At 42.5% G+C, this 22,778-nt stretch overlaps 1 protein-coding gene across 4 annotated transcripts in view; it reads right to left on the bottom strand.

Annotated features, from left to right (window-relative positions):
• The window catches only part of PRKCD (protein kinase C delta), a 133,617-nt gene that overhangs the window by 37,201 nt on the left and 73,638 nt on the right, over positions 1-22,778 (bottom strand). For all 4 annotated transcript variants that reach the window (XM_050957766.1, XM_050957765.1, XM_050957767.1 and 1 more), the window contains 3 exons: positions 15,777-15,913; positions 9,348-9,547; positions 2,537-2,597 (listed from right to left, as the gene is read on the bottom strand). In XM_050957766.1, the coding sequence (XP_050813723.1) occupies positions 2,537-2,597; positions 9,348-9,547; positions 15,777-15,891 (376 nt within the window). In that variant the 5' untranslated portion in view covers positions 15,892-15,913. Of the gene's footprint in view, positions 1-2,536; positions 2,598-9,347; positions 9,548-15,776; positions 15,914-22,778 lie in introns of those variants that run through there.

Below are 22,778 nucleotides of genomic sequence, written 5' to 3' on the forward strand. Positions count from 1 at the left end.
CACATCACTGTTAAAGTAAATCTTTGAGAAGAGAGTATAGGCTTGTGTGTGACAACTTGCAAAACTCTATGGTATTTACAGTGCAAACTATGATTATTTTTCATACTCCTTAGTGAGACAAAGACAGGCCTCAGTCTTGTTAAATGAACCATCATAACATATTTAGAAATGTTCACTTTGCTCACTCTCAGCCCAGAACATTGCAAGCTTTAGACAATCAGATTTCTATGCATTATCCATATGTTTGTCAATACATATGTTGTCACAGTACTACTCTCTAATCTGCAGCAAACTTGCATGTGAACCAGTGATGTGTGTGGGCCAAGATAAATGTATCCTAACACTCTTCCCTGATGCCAGTTTGAACCCAGACTGGAATAGTGTTGACCACTATATATATAAAAGCATTCAGATTTTGAAGAGATTTCTGTTCACAAGTCCTTCAGATTCGCACAAATTTTGTTGCTTTACAAAGTTTTATCACTTAAGAGAACAATCATTAATGGTATGTCCAAACAAGAACTCTGTGATCACACATATCACACCACATTTTATCTTTAGTAACGATACAGTAGGTTTCACACAGATGGTACGTGTGGTGCAAAAGGACTTCATGTTGAAGAGTTTCACTACAATAGAATCATTTTTAGCTTGACTTTTAAACTCCCGTTTCCTTGACATTCTTTTTAAATATATCTTTTATGTATAACTAGAACATAAAAGGATTACCTGCAGCAGATTATTTTCCACTAAAAATACTTTTTTCCTTTATTTATTTTTCTGTGCAAATGTCAAACATGCCAGCCTATTTGAATCTTGGGTAAATAGGTGGAGCCCACCAAAGAACAAAAGTCTATCCCTCAAGTAAGGGAGGGGTATACAGCCCAGGATTTAACTAAGTATGGGGTAGAAAGAATTAAAAAAGCAGGGATGAGGGTGCAAGTATTGGGTTCAAAACAAAGGATTCAGAGATGGAGAACTCTAGACAATGCCCATTTATATGAATAGTCCAAGAAGTCAGTGAATGCTGCCTGGAGGAACTCTGGCTGAATGAATGCATTGTTGAGAGACCAGAAAAAGACCACACACTTGTAGAGATATCACCCACCCTCCAGTCCAGATTCCTCTTCCAGTGCCAGAAGGAAATTGATAAAGAGATATTTGGACTTTATGAGACCACAGATGGGAGTGCATAGAGTAACAAGTGCAGGGAAAATTGCCAGATGGGGAGCCCTGGAGAAAGAAACTTGTATGTCTTATCCATAGAATAGTCACACCACATGTAACAAGAGTACAGCCTTCCTGCCCCATCATTCCCCCATGAATGTGTTTAGTTCTTTGTTCCTCTCCTGGGAATTCCAACAAGCGTTACTGCTAACTAGGGGACTGATTTTTTAAATGTCAACATTAGTCTAATAGCAAGAGATCTGGGCTGAGTCCATCAGCTCCATTTGTGTAGGTCAAACAAACAGCAGATGGCAAAGCATTTCCAAACTATATGGGATTTGAACTGATGATCTGGAGGTGAAAGTGTCCTAATTAGTGTTGTGCAAATATTTTGAAATGAAATTCAAACTGTATTAAACTCTTCTAGTCTCAGGCATGTGAGTAGAAATGAAACAAGCAGAGTTTCATTCCAACTATGACATGAATCTTTTTGCCATCTCCAAATAGGCACAATTATTTTGGAGACAGAGTGGATCACAGTGCTACGGCTTCTAATTTACTGAACACACAGTATAAAACCACAGAAGACAGAGACAGATGAGAACTATCAGTGGTAGGTAATTCAGCTCATCTCTCTGCAAGTGCAGGACTGTTAAAAGTCCACTGTTCAGTCTGAGTTTAAAACATACCAAGTGATGGGGTTTCTATCATTTCCTCTAGGAAGTTATTTACAACCTGTCAGGAAACATTCCCCATTTTTCAGCCTAAATGTCCCCTTCCTTAATTGTATCCCGTTACCCCTAGTTTTCCTCCATAAACTATATTCATTTCTTCCCAATATATACAAAATTTACAGCATTTAAAAATAAAATGGTACAGCACTGACTTTATTCACATGCTGACACACATTCAGTTATTTCACTCAGTCATATGGTTTTTAGCTTCAGTGGTCAGGACACTACCCTGGGACTTGGAAGATGTGTGTTCAATTCCTTGCTCCACCACAAACTTCCCATGTAACCGTGGACAAGTCAATGAACCTCTCCGTACCTCAATTCCAGAACAGCACTTCCTTACCTCACAGAGGTGTTGTCAGCCAAGATACATTAAAGATTGTAAAGTGCTTAAATGCTACCGCAGTGGAGGCTATATAAGTATCTGAGATAGATACATTAGATATGCACCCAACACTTGTCTTGCATAAAGTGATGGAATTACAAAAGTATAACTTCATACATTAGAAAATTCCACTGAGTACAATTTTTCTGGAACAATGCACTTTCCACAATGTGATTTCATTTGTAGAAAACAAAATATAAGAAAACATTACAAATGTTGGTATTGGAGAAAAATAAAATGTTTACTTTACCTGTATCTTCTAGAAGATATTGCACAGCCATCAATACCTTCCCTTGAGGTTGTAAGTCAAGCTGTGAGAGGAAAGACCAATAGTGAATTATTGGGTTGATAGGACAATCACAGTGATTTAGTTTAATAGATATTTCTCAACAGAATTAGAAAGTGTCATTTAAGTAAAATTACAGGATAATGACTTTGGAAAAAGGGATATTTCTCCAAACCCCTTGTATTTCATTTCAGTGACAATGCCAACTTTATTTCTTTTTACCTCTTCTTGCCTCTTTCAATGCTTTGATGTACCAGTGTCAGACAGACCGTGCAGTACAGTCAAAGTGTTGTTGAGCTTTTTGTTTTGTTTCTGCTGTAATCAAGACAACTGACTGAGTGGTTAGTTTTTTATTTTCTTAATTTTGATTTACACTGATCTTCCTGCTAACATAGCCCACCGGTATGATAAACAGCATAGGGAGTTAGGGCCAACCCCGGTGCAATGTGACTTACACTTCAAAGGGACTTGTTTTTCCAAAACATGTTCAGATCACTCTTTTAAGTCATCTGTAGAGAGCATGTACCATAGTTATTAAACCTCAGGCTGGTGTGAGCATCCTTCTGGGTTAATAGAAGTCCATAAACTATCCTACGAAGATGGCACTGTGTCCTCTCCTAAAGCTGAACTACTTTTGTTCGATGAGGAGTTCCATCATTCTCCTATCCCTCGCTTCCAGTATCTTCATCCCATGCAACAACAGTTTTATCCACCAACAGTTTCCATGTTAATTGATGCTTCCCTCCTTATGTATTAGGACCAACATAGCCTGGCATCTGTCTTCAGGAATTCTCTTGTCTTGCCATGTGGTTTTAATGACTCTGTTCATCCATTTTATGTCTCTCTCGCCCAAGACTTTCATCAAATCCCACTACCTTACCACTCTTCATTTCCTGGATTGCATTTCTGACTTTCTCCTCTTATGTCAGGGCCAGATACCACATAAGGATTACTAGAGAGCTGGATGGTAGACAGAAATGTAGTGGGAGAATGGAGTTTTTCATCCCTAGGTCAGTGATTAAGATCAGATGATGGTTGTTAATGACCAAAAGTCATTACCATGTGATGAATGTTTGCTGGTCTATGTAAAGTTAGTGGTGGACAAGGATTCACACCACAACTCCTATTAGTTGGCGGTCTCTGCTGGCAGACCTAAGACAGATCATTGGGGCCTGAACTACCTTCTTGTCTCAAGATATGGTCCCTTCAGGTCAGGATTAATGCAATATGGAGGAAGATTGCATAGCTGCTGCCTGCACTGTACCTGTTGCAAGCGTAATAGAGGACTTGAGTCTACAATGCTGTCTACACAGTACCATTCACCTGTGCTCAAATTCACCCTTTTTTTATTTTTAACTTCCAGAAAATGAAACATGCTGGTCTGAAGAACAGCAGGGAACCCAAGGTCACTGTGCAAAGTTTGAAAGTGTCACATTGGAATACAAAGGGTGAACAAATCTTTTAATATTGTATCCAAGCAATATATGTAAATAAAATTAGAATTAAGCACATTTTAATAAAGATGTCCTCTAAAATCTGTTTGGCTCATTATCTTCTATACCTCTGTAACTTTAAAGTGCATACCACTACCATATTGGTGTGTGTAGCACTGTGCATCTGGCATCAACGGAATGACATGTCGCCTTGGACTCTCATTCTAGACACTCTCTCCTCACCCCATTTCCCATGTTATCATTTATTACTACTTATAGTATGGTAGTGTCCAAAAGCCACAACCAATATCAGGGCCTGAACAGTGCTCGGTACAGTGCAAACATACACAAAGACAAGGTCAGGAATGTCATTTTCGTTTTCATTGCTCTTCACTGGCCTCTATGTTTTTCTGGATGGTCGGTTTGGGTTGGGGAAGAACCTAATGGTTAAGGCTCTCTCTCTCCTTTAGCAAGATGAGGAGAGGCCTTCAGGTGCAGCAGCATCCATTTTCAGAACATTAGTGGAGCAACACAATCAAGCCTCATCCTGTGGTGAAATATCCTGTGTTGCACCATTTAGATTTTGCTGTGCCTGTATTACTGGGTGCAGTTAAAATACTTGTTTTCACATTGATTAGAATCTGCTGAGAGCAAAATCCTGCTCTGTGCTACAGAAATGTACTTGTAAAAGGTGCAAAAGGCCTTCCTGTACCCAACAGATGCATGTAACAACCCCCTGGGCCTATATAAATAGCATTCAGAAAGGGCTAGGAGGGGCCCATGAAGCCACAACACCTGCTTCCCAAGGAGGGGAGTGGTTTGTTGGTTATGGATGCAACCAAAAACCACCTTCCCAACCCTCTGCCTTTAAGCACATATACTGCAGCGTGTTGCACACACCAAGAAATGATGCATTTCACTCACTCCTCTTCAGAGCAGCAACAAGAATACTCCCCACTATTGTTCTCCACCAACTGTCCTGAGCCATCCTGCCGTGCACCGGCAGGACGACTCTGGAACTCACTGTACTGGTACTTGTTTGTTCCCTCCTCCTGCACCAAGACACCCAGTGGTACACTCTCTCCTTGGGTAATTGAGTTCTGGGAAAACCTAGCTGCTTTGATGAAAGCTTTAAACATCAGAATAACATAAGAGCTTCTAAGGAGGTCAGGTCAGCCCACTCTCATTCAGTAAAATTTTCCTCCATACTCACTCCACTAGCCATGTTGTGAAAGGCAGAGGCCTACCACTTGGATACCACACACTACCCTCACATCATCAATCTATCAAAACTACCCCTAACCGGAACTGAGCTATCCGTATTCTCCAAGGAAATTAACTTCTGCTGAACTGGAACTAACGTGGAGAACTACAAACATTCCTCTGCTGACTCTGCCTCAAACAATTCTTTCGCAACAAAGACAACATCCCCCTCAACTATCACATCCCCACAGATGGTCACAAGAAAAAAGAATAATCTGACTGGACCCTCCCAGAGTGGATGAAAGCACAGACTGGATCATTACATTGATTGCTTCAGGAACAAAAAAACTGACTGAAATCCTCAACAAAAACATCACATTCACCACCATCTGTCCACCACTCAAAGAACAGCTATACCATCCTTCAATTCCAACCACCAGATAGTAATCTAACCAGCACACAAATCAGGCACCATTGTAGTCCTTAATCAGATGGCTGTGCCAATGAGGTCATCAGACACTCTCTGACCCCATCTACTATAAAGAACGCAAAGACCACCCCACCCCACAATTTACACAGGAATTTAAAGACACCATCAAATCCTTCCTCAAACATCTCTAAGGAAAACTACCATCTCATCCCCCATGATTCATCTAAGGCACATTCTACTTGCTTCTCAAGATACACAAACAAAGGAAACCAGGCAGACCCATATCTTGCCATGGCACTCTTACTGAAGGAATATCATGATACACAAAACCATCCTCAAACAACTCACCACACAAAGGGCCAGCTTCCTTCAAGACACTATCAACCTCCCACAGAAAACCATCCTTGCCACCATAGATGTCATCTCCCTATACACCAGTATCCCTCACCATAACAGTATCACTGCCTGCCTCAAATACCTACAAGATAATGTACAATGCTCAGAAATCCACTGTCAACAAACACATCAAACTCATTTCATCCTTCACACTTAACAACAAACACTTTGTCCAAGCCATAGGAACAGCCACGGGTATTAAGATGGCTCTCCAATCTGCCAACCTCTTCAACGGCCACCTCAAGGAAGAATTTCTGAAAAAACACACCACAAAACCAAAGATATGCCTGAGATACACTAATTATTTCTTCATCCTCTGGACAGACAGCCTAAGCTCCCTCATGAAGTTGTGATGGAAATCTAACCACCAGCATCCATCCATCAAACTTACCCTAGAACACTGTTCTAGTATCAACTTCCTGAACACCAACATCGGCTTCAAAAATTGACTATATACAAGAAACTTATGGATCAGCACACTTCCCTCCACAGATCCAGTAACCACCCCAGACACACCAAGAAATTGGTTATCTACAGCCAGGCACTCAGATACTGCAGAATTTGCTCCAAAGAGGAAGACTGGGATACACTAAATGCACTTAAAACTGCCTTCACTAAACACTAAATCTGCCTTCACTTCTCTCCACAGAGAAGTATATCACATCATGGAACAGATCACCCAAATACCCTGAGAACCTGCTTCAATAAAGACAAAATACAATACAAAAAACTCACTGACTGAAAACCTCTATTTGTTACCTACCACCCCAGACTAGAACCCCTATGGGGTATCATCAAACAATTACAACCCATACCTGATGGGGACCACATCCCAATCCCCCCACTTCTGGACTTCCAACAACCCCCTAGTCTCATCACGGTCATCATTACAAGCAAGTTCCGCACAGACCAGGGCACACTAACTAAAAGCAGCACCAGAAGCCTGCCAGAACAGCAGATATAAAACCTGTAAACATATCTCCACTGTTATGATGACCAATACACACCACAGCACATCTTTCAAGATCAGTGGGCCCCACACATACCTATCACAACCTGTGGTGTACCTCATCCAGTGCATCAAAGGCCCCCAAAACAACTATGTGGATGAAACTGGACAATCACTATGCTCCTGAATAAACTCACTCAGAGAAACGATACAAGACAAAAACACAGTATCATCCTTGGGAAAACACTTTTCACAAAGCAACATACGGACCTCTCAGTCCTTTTCCTAAAATGAAACCTGCGTAATACCTTCAAAGACAAGCATGGGAACTTAAATTCATAACTCTGCTAGACACTAAAACCACAGACTTAACAAAGACACTGGGTTTTATGGTTCTTTACCACAATTTGTAACACACTCCACTACTTGTTAACCCTTAATTGCTCACATCATTTTAAGTGGACACCTACAGCACGTGTGCACCCCTTATGCTTAACTATCTGTCCCACTTTGTATTTAGCTTAAATGAACTGGTTACCTTCCCCAGACCTGAAGGAGAGCTGTGTGAAGCCTAAAAGCTTGTTCCTTCCACCACCAAAAGTTGGGCCAATAAAAGATTACCTCACATATCTTGTCTCTCTCACAGGCAGAGATAGACAGGTTCCTGTATTATCAGACACAGCAGCCTTCTGGTAGAGCTCTCTGGAGTCCACTTTTACCCTTACGTGCATAAGGGGTGAGACTATATATATTTTCTTACTGGGTACAATCCTAATTGGGTGCCCCCAACCATATAAATGGAGAGGTCACATTCAAATTATGGCAAGCATAAGCACTTCCCTCAGTTTATAGACTCTGAATTATTAGGCATGTATTTCTGAATGACTGATTTCATATGCAGAGACCCACTAATATTTTAAACATGGATTATTCCTCTGCTGTAAGTAATGAGAACAAGCACTTCAAAATACCAAAACAATTCTGTTTGATGCCACTAATTCATCTTGACCTTGAGTGATACAGCAGCTCTGTATTATGGGACTAGGGTCTGGTCTACCTCAGTAAATGGGGGAAAAGGGGAAATCACAAATGCATTAGCAAAATATTTCCTTGTTCACTTCAAATGTATGAAACTATGGAAGTGTAGAAGGGGTAGGGAGAACAGTTTTGTAATATGACAGTTGGAATTTTAGTTAATGAAAATCAGTTAAGTCAAATTAATCAAATGAAAACATCAATATATTAAATATCAGAGATGGACACAGGCTGCAAAGTTTGAATTCTGATCTGAACTTCACCAGATGTTTGAATGTTCAGATCCAGGGTTCTGATCCCATTTCTATTGAAAACATAATTTTGAACATTTCCATCTTTTTGTCACTTCAGGTTTTCAATGTCTAACCAGAATCATTTCCAAAATGATTAACTCAGACTCAGAACTGTGTTTAGGAAATTTGTAAAATGTCATGAAGCAGCTATGAAAGTTTTGATGAATTTTATATTGCCTAACTTGAAGTCATTTTAAACACAAGGTTCCCCTACTTTGTTATTTTTCTATCCTTGAGTCAAAGTTTTATGGGAGAACTCATTTAGTAAAATAATATATATGGAGACCACAGGACTACTGAGAAAATATTCAATCTTTTGAGATAAACCGGACCCTCATCCCATAAGACAGAGCTGCTCTTTACTCAAGGGCAAGATGAGACAGTGGTATCCAAAAGATTCTATCATCTATTTATTTAATGAGGAAGTTTTAACAGGTTTGCAAATCATTTGCCACGTAAATAGCAGAGACAAAATGATAATCATTGCAACAGTGAGCTTTTGTTCAGAAACAAGGCATTCAAAACTGCATTTGTAAACAGAACTGGTCACGTGTCACAGGACATGAGGGCAAGAAATGGTGATCAAATAGCAGGGGGTCAGGAAGAAAGGAAAACTCGTTCCAGCACAAGTAGAAATTATTTATTATTATTTTTGAAAAGCAATATACAAAATGAAAGAGACTTAGAATTAGCTTCACTTTTTATCATATATATGTTCATTATGATAATCCAACTCTATTAACATATATGCTGATCACACTTCTTAAGATAAATTCTGAGTGTGATACGCATCATTATTTTCAGACACTGAAGCCTAGGATTTTACTATCGACTTCATAGACATTGGCATTTCATTATCTACATCATTAGCAGTTCTAAAATAACTGTCTTACTTAGACAGACTGCCCTGCATATCAAAAGGGAGCAAACACTCATATTTTAAAAGCGAAATGGCATATCTGTTCAGCTTGAGTGAAATCAAACAAGACAAAAAACATAATAGAGTGATTTTGAATGGATTCATCTTCACACTTACCCAGAACTCTGCTTTGCCATTGCCCTTCTTGCACCTCTCTGCCAAGACTGATACCCCTACAGTAACCTCGGACAGTGGGTCTTCTGCTGCCTTCATGAGAACAATTTGAATGACACGCCCTTCATAGATGTGGGCATCAAAGGAAGATTTCCATTCTGGGTACATGGTGGGCTTCTTCTGGACCAAAGTTTTTCCTCTCTCTGAAAACCGTACAGAAAGTGAGATAAGTGGTAAGCAATGGCTCTACATATGACAATATCTGATTTGACTTTAAATGGAAAAAACAACAACATTGGTGACCCTCACTATGAAATCATAAGCAGGATTGAACCTCAGAAAGCATGAGGTTGGGGCTGCCACCCGGATAAGCACCAAAATATTCAGACATTGGTAAACTCTCTGATCCTAGAGAGTTATGTTTATCCACATATCAGTTATAGCACAGGCACCAGCAGAGAAAATGCTAATGTGCATCAACTTGGATCTAGAGGGATAAGCTATATGGTAGTGTTCAGAGGTTAGTTGAGTGTCCATGGACATTCAGTTCAGTCATTAGACTGTTTGATGAAAATGCCCAGAAGGCATTAGTATATTGTGTGATGGGGATTAGATCACTAGCTTCTCACGTCAGGCATCCACCACTAGATGACAAATTAAGAGATGTTTAATGCTGGCCTAGTTTGAATTCCAGCAGGTGGCTGGAAGCTGAAAAATCTTGTTAACTAGTCTCCTAACCTATTCTCACATTCCTCTCACAGTTCTATTCAGAAGCAGCATAGGGAAAAGGCACTCTAAACAGTACTGTGGTCTGATCCAGTCATGATTTCTACAGCTTTCAAAGTATTTCAAGACCACCCTCCTGCTGTACAGCATGCATGTGCTTCAGTTATTATTATTATTTGTATTATCATGGTGCAGAGTCACCAACTGGGATTCTCTTGTGCTAGTGCTGTACAAACCAGAACAAGAGCACAGCCCCTACCAAAAGAAGTTAGGCCATGATCTTCTTCCCATCAAAGTAACTGGTAGAATTCCTGTTTACTCCCACGAGGAAAAGGTTGGCCCCTTATTATCTAAACACCTTTCTGAAGCATGAATTCCAAGTTAAGTTTATATTAGTTCAATAACAGTTTGTTTGATGCACTCTGCTCATTGTGATGAGCTGTCTAAACAGCAATAAAGAATAACACCTTAGTATTTCTTTATTAGGGAATGCCTGCCAAGAACAGCATTACAAATTACAGCTTTGACAAGTAAGCTTAAGTCTGTTTGCCGAAAGGCATTCTCAAAATGTTCACAGACAGCCACCTGAGTATCTCCTGCATTTTGTTATGACCTTCTGTTTTTTCTCCTTTACTTGTATTCAAAAGCTTTTACCTGGAATTCACAGTCTTGTAGACAGCTAATCATAGCAAAGGTTTCAATTAATCAAAAGTTCCTTCCAGAATTCAGCACTCTCTATAGCTACTATGAAGGTTTTTCGATAAACAGATGGTGAGAGTAACTATAGAAAGCCTTAAGTTAGACAGAACTTTTATTATTGTCCTAAAGGATCTTCTCATACCCATGTTTTTCTTCTCCAACATCACTATCATCTTTCAAACAAAAGACAGGAATGGCTAACTGGCGATATACACGGTTGTACTTAATTAGCTGCAAGGGTGTCTGTTGAACCACAAGACACTCCCTATACTCTATGGGATGAGCATGCCATCTCCCTATTGCTTGAAGTTTCTGCTGCATTGGGCAATAAGAAACTGGCCATCAAGACCAGGTCTTCTGCATGGCACATCTAGCAGACCGGCCTAGTCATCCGATTGTTAAAAACAGAACCTTCTCATCAGAAAGCACTGTACTATAGAAAGTTGCCCCGGGACATCAGAAAGAGTATATTAATGGAGAGATTCTTCAATATAGAGAGAAATAGATGCACCCAATCCCTTGTCTTTTTAGGTCTGTTATATCTATCTTATAAGTCCCATTAAAAAGTGATCTTTTATGGCAGAGTTACAGAAGTTATAGCACTGAGCATGGGGAAACCATTTCACAGAACAAAAATGGTTCCCAGGCTTCTAGAAACCTTTTAGCTAAACAAAAGTCTATTAAACACTAGCAGGGATCCATTTCCTGTGAAAATTCTAAGTGGAAACTTGTTTAAAGTTTACACACTGAATAGGTATTTTATACATGTACCTATTCTTTAAAAATGTTTAAGACTGAAGGAGCAGCCAGAGTTGCTGGAAAAGCTTCCACCAAGCCACGTTGCTTTTTATTCATTTATTTAAAATAATTCATATTAGTCAGGACTTGTCATTGATCAAGTTACCTGCCTACAAATTAATACATCAATGTCACTGACAAACAGCAATAGAGAAGAATGTTGAAAGGTTTTGTCACTATCCTTTCAGTCCTTTCCTATTTTGTCTATTTACAAGGATCTCTTTAAATTATTTTTTAATGTTTTATAATCTGCTTAATCCCAAACCCCATACAAATTAACTTTTCCTAGTGTTTCTATCTTTGTCCCAAGGGATGATCTTTTCCCTACTCAGGATGCAGTAACGTTAAGTCCAAACAAAATTATTCATGATATCCTCTAGGTCCACAGGACACACTTCTTTTCCCACTGCAAAGGCCCAATCCACCACCACTCCAAAAGGAGAAAGAGATTGGGAGGGGAAAGGAAAGCTGAGACTGCACCTGTTTTCCCTCCCTTTCCTCAGTAGTCCTGCTGGGCTGTTGGACCTTTTATCCCAGAAAGCGTTTGTGCATTCATGCATATTGTCTGTGTGTGACTCAGCCGGAGGGCTGAGCCACTGAAGACCCACTTGACAAGGGCAACAGCTGATGGGGGCGGGGGGAAGGCGCATTGTGAAGAATGTGTGCAGGAGGTGCTCTAGCCCCCTGGTAAGCCTCTTTTTTCCAGCTCTATTAAAACAGGATTTTCAGCATGAGGTTGCTAGATCTTGTTCTGTGTCACCTTACTGCCTGTGACCCTAAGAACCACTCAATGCCAACTGGCAAAAGGGTTCATTGTTCTGTAACAGTAACTTCTGACTGGCTTGACAAACTCACTACACCCACCACAATGCACAAATACTATGAAAGCAAAGATTGTCAAATGAGGTCTCTACTAAAAGCTTATGTCACACTGATCCTCATAATCATTGTGAGATGTATGTAGGGTTGATATTTACAGAGCTATGTATGTGTGTGTGTACACACACACACACACACACACAGAGGGAAATATGTTTTAAAGACTGAATCAAAACAGGCTTAACAAGCAGGTTTTGCCTAGACAAAGGATGCATATGTCTGCCTTGGTTCACATGTAAAATAAGCATTGAAAGCTAACACAATGGAAGACTATTTGCATATGACAGTGACATGAGGATGTGAAGGCAACATGGAGTCAGCACACATGGGAATAAACCACAATTGTCATCCTGACTGGGGACAAAACAATGAACTTTGGAGATACAAAGGGAAGGCAAAAAGGACACCTTTTCGTCCTTCACTGAGAAAACAAAAAGATCAGTGCTTTTTGAATTCATGAAAGAGGGATCCCAGCCATGTTGGCTGGAGACGTTGAGAGATTACTTTAGCTGAGAAACTATTTTAGACAAAGGTTTTAGCCTGATGAAGTTAAATAGAGACTATGAAGCATATTATATTTAGAACATAACATAAGAACGGCTGTACCGGATCAGACCAAAGGTCCATCTAGCCCAATATCTGTCTACCGACGGTGGCCAATGCCAGGTGCCCCAGAAGGAGTGAACCTAACAGGCCATGATCAAGTGATCACTCTCCTGCCATCCATCTCCATCCTCTGACAAACAGAGGCTAGGGACACCATTCCTTCCCCATCCTGGCTAATAGCCATTTATGGACTTAACCACCATGAATTTATCCAGTTCCCTTTTAAACACTGTTATAGTCCTAGCCTTCACAACCTCCTTAGGTAAGGAGTTCCACAAGTTGACTGTGCGCTGCGTGAAGAAGAACTTCCTTTTTTTTGTTTTAAACTGGCTGCCTATTAATTTCATTTCATGACCCCTAGTTCTTGTATTATGAGAATAAATAAATAACTTTTCCTTACCCACTTTCTCCACATCACTCATGATTTTATATACCTCTATCATATCCCCCCTTAGTCTCCTCTTTTCCAAGCTGAAGAGTCCTACCCTCTTTAATCTTTCCTCATATGGGACCCTCTCCAAACCCCTAATCATTTTAGTTGCCCTTTTCTGAACCTTTTGTAGTGCCAGTATATCTTTTTTGGAGGTGAGGAGACCACATCTGTGCACAGTATTCGAGATGCGGGCATACCATGGATTTATACAACGGCAATAATACATTCTCAGTCTTATTCTCTATCCCCTTTTTAATGATTCCTAACATCCTGTTTGCTTTTTTTACCGCCTCTGCGCACTGCGTGGACATCTTCAGAAAACTGTCCACGATGACTCCAAGATCTTTTTCCTGACTCGTTGTAGCTAAATTAGCCCCCATCATATTGTATGTATAGTTGGGGTTATTTTTTCCAATGTGCATTACTTTACATTTATCCACATTAAATTTCATTTGCCATTTTGTGGCCCAATCACTTAGTTTTGTGAGATCTTTTTGAAGTTCTTCACAGTCTGCTTTGAGGAGAGTAGTATCATCTGCAAACTTTGCCACTGTTTATCCCTTTCTCCAGATCATTTATGAATAAATTGAATAGGATTGGTCCTAGGACTGATCCTTGGGGAACACCACTAGTTACCCCTCCCCATTCTGAGAATTTACCATTAATTCCTACCCTTTGTTCCCTGTCTTTTAACCAGTTGTCAATCCATGAAAGGACCTTCCCTTTTATTCCATGACCGCTTAATTAACGTAACAGCCTTTGGTGAGGGATCTTGTCAAAGGCTTTCTGGAAATCTAAGTATTTAGTTTTATATATACACATTTCTGTTTCCATTGTTATCCTTACTCACTAAATTTTAGCCTTTTGATGATAAACTTATGACCTCATGCATTAGGTCTTAAGACAATCTCTATCAATTATATATTGGGGAGAAGATTATCCCACATCTGCCTACTGTGGTGTTTCTTGCTATTTCTCTGCAGGATCTGATCCTGGCAACTGTCAGAGATAGAATAATAGCCCTTGGGTTTGATATGGCATAGCAATTCCTATAATTTTACAGCCCACTCAATGCAGCTATCATGAGTGACCACTAGATAAATATCATAGGAAGAAATGAGCCTAAATTCTTGTTATAGGAAGACAGTTTCTACAGGCCTCTAAATCCTTCAAAAATGTTAACTTTTTTTTTTTGTTTAGTACAGCCATACTGTACTAATTTAATTTTGAAATGAAGGTCAAAGAACTTGCCTCCCACCACCCTATAAGTAATTATTATTGTTTGTGCTGCATTAACACCCATGTAAATATACTACATGTGCTCATATGGACATGTTCACATGGAGCAGAATTAGTTCCAAACAAATTAATTCCTATCAAAGCAGCAAAGAGTCCTGTGGCACCTTATAGACTAACAGATGTTTTGGAGCATGAGCTTTCGTGGGTGAATACCTGCTTCATCGGATGCATCCAACGAAGTGGGTATTCACCCACGAAAGCTCATGCTCCAAAACGTCTGTTAGTCTATAAGGTGCCACAGGACTCTTTGCTGCTTTTACAGATCCAGACTAACACAGCTACCCCTCTGATACTTAATTCCTATCAAGAATCCGTGGTGATGATAATAAACCAAATTTCCCACTAACATATATTTCATTTAACACGCTGCAGCCATTTACCGTCCCGCATTTGAGAAAAAGGGCTCTCATCCCAAGGTAATTTAGCGTGCTTTTCCACAGTTCTCCCCAAACTTTCAGCTAAGCATATTTTACAATTTAGATAGCACACAGACAGCGGATTTGCAAATGTTAGCTCACTAGCTAGTCACCACAATGCTCCATGCAAATAGGACAACTAGACAGTTTTGCCACATACATTTTTTTTGTAGAGAAACAGGAAATTAATAAGGAAGGATTTGATCCTTCAAAGCATTGAGCAATCTGGGCTACATTCAGCGAAAGCATGGATTCCACGGAAGTCAATGGAACTTCTCATATTTCTTTAAGTTTCAGAGTAGCAGCCGAGTTAGTCTGTATCCGTGAAAATAACAAGAATCCTTGTGGCCTTTAGAGACTAAATAAATTTGTTAGTCTCTAAGGTGCCACAAGTACTCCCATTATTTCTTTAAGTGAAGCCAACGCTTCTAAGTGCTTTGCAGGATCAGGACAAGAGTGTACAACACCTTGCAGGACTGAGTCTTGAGTCCTGCAGTCCTGCCACAGCACGTGTGTAGTGTGTGTAATTTCTAATAAGCATATTTAAGTACAGAAATGTGTCAGTCATTATTGTACCTGTTGTCAAGGCTTCTTTCATCTTTATAGCGCAGAAGGGCTGCAGCTGCTCCTCTTCATTCTGCATAGGTCCCAGCTCAAATGAGTTGAAAGATATCCGTAAGAAGGGAGCCATTGCTCGCAACAGTGGAACAAACCTAGGTGAACAAAAGAAAATATAAATCCTAAAATAAAAGATTGGGCTGAAGCAGATAAGAAAACCAAAATCTAATATGAGGTTCCTCAGTCAGAGTGACCCCAAATCCAGTCTCTAAATTTGCCCTTACAACTTTTGCTAATGCTTCTATCTGAATGCGCAAAACTTGCATGGTAAAAATTTAGGAGTAATTTTTGAGAGCATGATCTTAAAACTAAAGCAAAGTGTAATAAAAACACATTATTACATATAGCTAAGAGGATATTTTAGCCAGACACAAGTTTGAAGAGACCTCCTCCCCCGTATGTCCAATTCATAGTCATAGTCTTCACACTCCTTTGAAAACATAAGGTTGTGCAGCATATTGTTAAAAGATTAACTTTGATGTTGAGCTCCATAATAATAGACGTGCTTAGTTAATGGATTAACTAAGTGCATCTACTGGTATGGAGCTTAACATCAAAGCTACAGAAACACTCAACATAGTGTCTATGAGCTACAAAACTGAACTGTAACACAAATATATTGACCTTACATGTGCATTAAACTTGTTGAGCTTCCACTGCCTTGAATATGTTTATCTGTTAAGACTAACAAAATTATGATTTTTTTTTGGAAGCACTTATGTGATCTGACAAAGTGGATGTGACCAACTATCATGCGGCATGTTGGCTCACTTGGCATAATTAGAGATGTTAATTTTTTAAAAAGTGCTTTCTCCCAGTTGGAAGATTCTCTTAGAAGTTTGCCTGCTCTACTCCTGGGAGAATTCTGCGCGCATGCACAGAATTTATGTCCCCAGCAAATTTATTTGCTTCCCCGCATTAAAACGGCTTTCTGACAGGGAAGCAAAGGGAAGCCACAAGAGTGGTCATGTGACCCTGTCATAAACAGATAGCTAAGGGTTAATGTCTCTTTCACCTGAAGCACCTGACCAGAGGACCAATCAGGAAACCGGATTTTTTCAACTCTGGGTGGAGGGAAGTTTGTGTCTGAGTCTTTGTCCGTCTGCCTGCTTTCTCTGAGCTTTGGAGAAGTAGTTCTGTTTTCTAATCTTCTGTTTCTAAGTGTATGGACAAAGAGATCAGATAGTAAGTTATATGGTTTCTTTTCTTTGGTATTTGCATGAATATAAGTGCTGGAGTGCTTTGATTTGTATTCTTTTTGAATAAGGCTGTTTATTCAATATTCTTTTAAGCAATCGACCCTGTATTTTGTCACCTTAATACAGAGAGACCATTTGTATGTATTTTTCCTTTCTTTTTTATATAAAGCTTTCTTTTAAGACCTGTTGAAGTTTTCTTTACTGGGAAATTTCAGGGAAGTGGAGTCTGTACTCACCAGGGAATTGGTGGGAGGAAGAATTCAGGGGGAGATCTGTGTGTTGGATTTGCTAGCCTGATTTTGCATTCCCTCTGAGGGAATAGGAAAGTGCTTTTGGTTTCCAGGACTGGGAACAGAGAGGGGGAGTCACTCTGTGTAGTTTCACAGAGCTTGTGTCTGTGTATCTCTCCAGGAGCACCTGGAGGGGGGAAGGGAAAAAGGATTATTTCCCTTTGTTGAGAGACTCAAGGGATTTGGGTCTTGGGGTCACCAGGGAAGGTTTTTCAGGGGGACCAGAGTGCCCCAAAACACTCTAATTTTTTGGGTGGTGGCAGCAAGTACCAGGTCCAAGCTGGTAACTAAGCTTGGAGGTTTTCATGCTAACCCCCATATTTTGGACGCTAAGGTCCAAATCTGGGACTAAGGTTATGACATGGTGTAGCAGCGGTTGGGATATAGACAGAATCCAGAAGCCAGTAGGAATATTATATTTTTCTTTTCTCTGCTAAGGGCTTTTTAGCAGAGAGAAACAGTTTGGTTTTAAAAGGGAACCAGAGAGAATTTTTTTTTTCTGCTCTCTCTGGCAGTTTGTGGCTTGCATCATAAGCAAGAAACCATTAAGGTGCTATTAAGAGTCTTTTGTCACACAATAGCACTCCCATTGAGAGTCATTACCAGCACTATATAAATGCAAATAAAGTGGTTTTTCAGGTTTACTTAACATTGAAGATTAGCTAAAGGCACTGTTGCTAGGCAGACTTCAGGAGGCAACAGAGAACCTGCAGTTCTGAAGATAAACACCGGAGGGCACCCCAACCCAAGAAAACAGGAACCATGACTTCTAAGGCAAAAATTGAGGCCGAAGAACAAATCAAAGAAGCTGAACACAGGCGACAACTGGAAATAAAACAAAAAGAGATGGAGATGAAAGAAAGAGAAGAACAGATCAGAGAGGCAGCCTACCAAAGAGAACAGGCAGCCTACCAAAGAGAACAGGCAGCCAAAGAGGCAGCACACAAAAGAAAACTAGAAGAAGAAGAGGTGGCCCACCGAAGGAAGCAAGCAGAAGAAGAGTTGGCCCACCGCCGAGAAATGGAAAAACAACAAAAAGAAAATGAAGAGAAGGAAAAACAGAGAAAACATGAACTGGACTTGGCAAAAACTGGGCTGCATGTGCCAGCCAACCCTAACAACCCGGCGCCAATTATTGCTCCACAGCACAGGAAATTTCCCACCTACAAGGCAGGTGATGACACCGAGGCCTTCTTGGAAAATTTTGAAAGAGCCTGTCTTGGGTACAGCATCCCCGAAGACCAGTACATGGTAGAATTAAGGTCACAGCTCAGTGGACCTTTAGCAGAGGTGGCAGCTGAAATGCCTAAGCAGCAAATGAATGACTATAAACTTTTTCAAACCAAGGCCAGATACAGAATGGGGATAACCCCAGATCATGCCCGTCGGCGCTTCAGAACCCAAAAGTGGAAACCAGAGGTGTCATTTCCCAAACACGCCTACTACATTGCAAAAAACTATGAGGCCTGGATAACAGGAAACAACGTTCAAACCTTGGAAGAACTGCACCTCCTCATACAAATGGAGCAGTTCTTGGATGGTGTTCCTGAAGACATCACACGGTACATACAAGATGGAAAACCCAAAGATCTCGCTGAGGCGGGGGAGATTGGAGCCAAATGGATGGAACTGGCAGAAAGCAAGAAAGCTACTGTCAAGGGGAACGATTACCCCAGGGGGCACACAGACCATAAACCCTACAACCGAGGACAGCCAAAGACCCCACATACCACCCAAGTAAAGCCACAGACACCCTACCCTTCCACCTCACCAGTCTCCAGTAACTCACCTCGGCCCAGTGACCCATCAGATGGAAGATGCTTTAAGTGTAATGAACTGGGACATATCAAGGCCAACTGTCCCAAGAACACCATGCGAGTGCAATTCATTACACCACCATCACACCAAAGATCCCCAGGCCCAGATGCCTCTCAAATACCCTTGGAGCGAAGGGAAAATTTGAGAGTGGGCGGAAAGAAGGTTACTGTGTGGAGAGACACGGGGGCACAAGTGTCGGCTATCCACCAATCCTTCGTTGACCCCAAATTCATCAACCCAAAGGCCAAAGTTACAATTTACCCCTTCATGTCACAAGCTGTAGACTTGCCTACAGCTCAACTGCCTGTCCAGTACAAAGGCTGGTCAGGAATGTGGACTTTTGCAGTCTATGACAATTATCCTATCCCCATGCTACTGGGGGAAGACTTGGCCAACCAGGTGAGGCGGGCCAAGAGAGTGGGAATGGTTACACGTAGCCAAAGCAGGCAAGCTTCCAGACCCTTTCCTGTTCCTGAGCCGTCCACAGAGGCCCAGACAGAGGTAGTGGACCCGGATTCCCTGCCTACCACTGAAACAGCCACAGCATCTCCAGTCCCAGGCCCGGAACTGGAACAGCAACCAGCACCAGCAAGTGCAACCACATCTTCAAACTCAACGCCAGAGGGCGCCAGCGAGCCAGAACTGGCAAAAGCAAAAGACAGCCATACCCAAAAGGCTCAGCCAGAGCCTGAAATACCCTCAGGTGCACCAGCGGAGAGCGGTTCACCAGCAACGGAAACAACCCCATCACCTACATCGCTTCCAGAGGGACCAAGCCCAAGTCCACAGTCTGAGGAAGAACTGGTGACCCCAGCCTCAAGGGAACAGTTCCAGGCTGAGCAGGAAGCGGATGACAGCCTTCAGAAAGCTTGGGCGGCGGCGCGGAGCACCCCACCGCCTCTCAGCTCTTCTAATCGATCCCAGTTTGTTATAGACCAAGGACTTTTATACAAGGAAATTCTTTCTGGTGGACACCGGGAAGAATGGCAGCCGCAAAAACAGTTGGTGGTTCCAACTAAGTTCCGGGGGAAGCTCTTAAGCTTAGCCCATGATCATCCCAGTGGCCATGCTGGGGTGAACAGAACCAAGGACCAGTTGGGGAAGTCCTTCCACTGGGAGGGGTTGGGCAAGGATGTTGCCAAGTATGTCCGGTCTTGTGAGGTATGCCAAAGAGTGGGAAAGCCTCAAGACCAGGTCAAGGCCCCTCTCCAGCCACTCCCCATAATTGAGGTCCCATTTCAGCGAGTAGCTGTGGATATTCTGGGCCCTTTCCCAAAAAAGACGCCCAGAGGAAAGCAGTACGTACTGACTTCAGTGGACTTTGCTACCCGATGGCCAGAAGCAGTAGCTCTAGGCAACACCAGGGCTAACACTGTGTGCCTGGCCCTAACAGACATCTTTGCCAGGGTAGGTTGGCCCTCTGACATCCTTACAGATTCAGGGTCTAATTTCCTGGCAGGGACCATGGAAAAACTGTGGGAAACTCATGGGGTGAATCACTTGGTTGCCACCCCGTACCACCATCAAACCAATGGCCTGGTGGAAAGGTTCAATGGAACTTTGGGGGCCATGATACGAAAATTCATCAACGAATTCTCCAATAATTGGGACCTAGTGTTGCAGCAGTTGCTGTTTGCCTACAGGGCTGTACCACATCCCAGTTTAGGGTTTTCACCGTTTGAACTTGTGTATGGTCACGAGGTTAAGGGGCCATTACAGTTGGTGAAGCAGCAATGGGAGGGGTTTACGCCTTCTCCAGGAACTAACATTCTGGACTTTGTAAGCAACCTACAAAGCACCCTCCGACACTCTTTAGCCCTTGCTAGAGAGAACCTAAAGGATGCTCAAGAAGAGCAAAAGGCCTGGTATGACAGACATGCCAGAGAACGTTCCTTCAAGGTAGGAGACCAGGTTATGGTCTTGAAGGCGCAACAGGCCCATAAGATGGAAGCATCATGGGAAGGGCCATTCACGGTCCAAGAGCGCCTGGGAACTGTAAACTACCTCATAGCATTTCCCAATTCCTCACTAAAGCCCAGAGAGTACCATGTTAATTCTCTCAAGCCTTTCTATTCCAGAGACTTACAGGTTTGTCAGTTTACAGTCCCGGGAGATGATGCTGAGTGGCCTGACGGTGTCTACTACGATGGGAAAAACGATGGTGGCGTGGAAGAGGTGAACCTCTCAACCACCCTGGAACGTCTGCAGCGGCGACAAATCAAGGAGCTGTGCACTAGCTTCGCTCCATTGTTCTCAGCCACCCCAGGACGGACTGAACGGGCATACCACTCCCTTGACACAGGTAATGCTCACCCAATCAGAACCCCACCCTACCGGGTGTCTCCTCATGCCCAAGCTGCTATAGAACGGGAGATCCAGAACATGCTACAGATGGGTATAATCCGCTCATCTACCAGTGCATGGGCATCTCCAGTGGTTCTGGTACCCAAACCAGATGGGGAAATACGCTTTTGCGTGGACTACCGTAAGCTAAATGCTGTAACTCGTCCGGACAACTATCCAGACCCTTCCCAGCAGTATGTTTTGAGTGCCCAGGGCAGCCGGCAGAGATGTAAAATCACTGTGGGGCAGAGGGTGGAACTGAGGAAGATCCAGTTGGTGGCATCTACCCTGCATCAGGCTCAGCTGCTAGTCCTGGCTTGGCAGGACAGGACTTCCTCTTCCCCTGCATGGCATCTGGAGCCAAGTCAGACCCATTCCCTGATTTCTCCCTCAGCTGCAGGAAGCTCTACAAACTCCCTCCCCCCTGCCTGTTTCCTGTACCCATCACTCCTCAGCAGCAGGGGGAGGGATCCCTGTATAGGTAGTTGCTCCCCCATCCGCTCAACCCCCATGCATCCAGACACCCTGAGACTCAGACCCTCCTGCTGAGCCTCACCCCCCTGCACTCAGAACCCCCCCGATGAGCTCCACTCCCCTTGCACCTGTACCACCCTGACAAGCCACCCATACCCGGATCCCTACCTTACCTAGTCCCAACCAGCTGCACTTGGATCCCCACCCCACTGAGCCCCACTTCCCCAGCATCTGGACCCTCCACTGAGCCCAGACACCTTCACCTGGACCCCCTCATAGAGTACCATTGCCATTGCACTCAGAACCCCCCAACAAGGCACTGTGCATCCAGATCCCCCCAGCACCCGGATCCCCCACTGAGATGGCTGCACCCAGAGTTCCCCACACAGAACCCTCTCAATCCACATCTGGATCTCCCCACACTAATCCCCTCCACACTTGGATCCTGCCTTGCTGAGCCTACCTGCCCACACCTGGTGCATTTGGCATGGAGGGGCAGGGCCCTGGGGTGTTTCTATGGCAGGCCTGGTCCTTGCACTGTGTTAGGGTTGGGTGCAGCCTCACTGCTGAGTCCGTGTCCCAGGTGGGAGCTGCACAGTGATCTCCCACCTCCGTGCAGGCAGTGGCCTGTGCTCCCCAATGCCATGATGGAGCCTCCACATTTATATGACAAATAAAATTTGCAGAATTTTAAAATATTGTGGGCAGAATTTTTTTTTTTGGGTGCAAAATGCCCTCAGGAGTACTGCTCCACCTAGCCCTTTAATGATGTCCACAACCATCCAAGGACTGAAGATGACAAACCTTGTCTTACATAACTGTTTCATTAATCATGG

Source organism: Gopherus flavomarginatus, chromosome 6 (assembly GCF_025201925.1).
Source record: "Gopherus flavomarginatus isolate rGopFla2 chromosome 6, rGopFla2.mat.asm, whole genome shotgun sequence".
NCBI lineage: Eukaryota > Metazoa > Chordata > Testudines > Testudinidae > Gopherus > Gopherus flavomarginatus.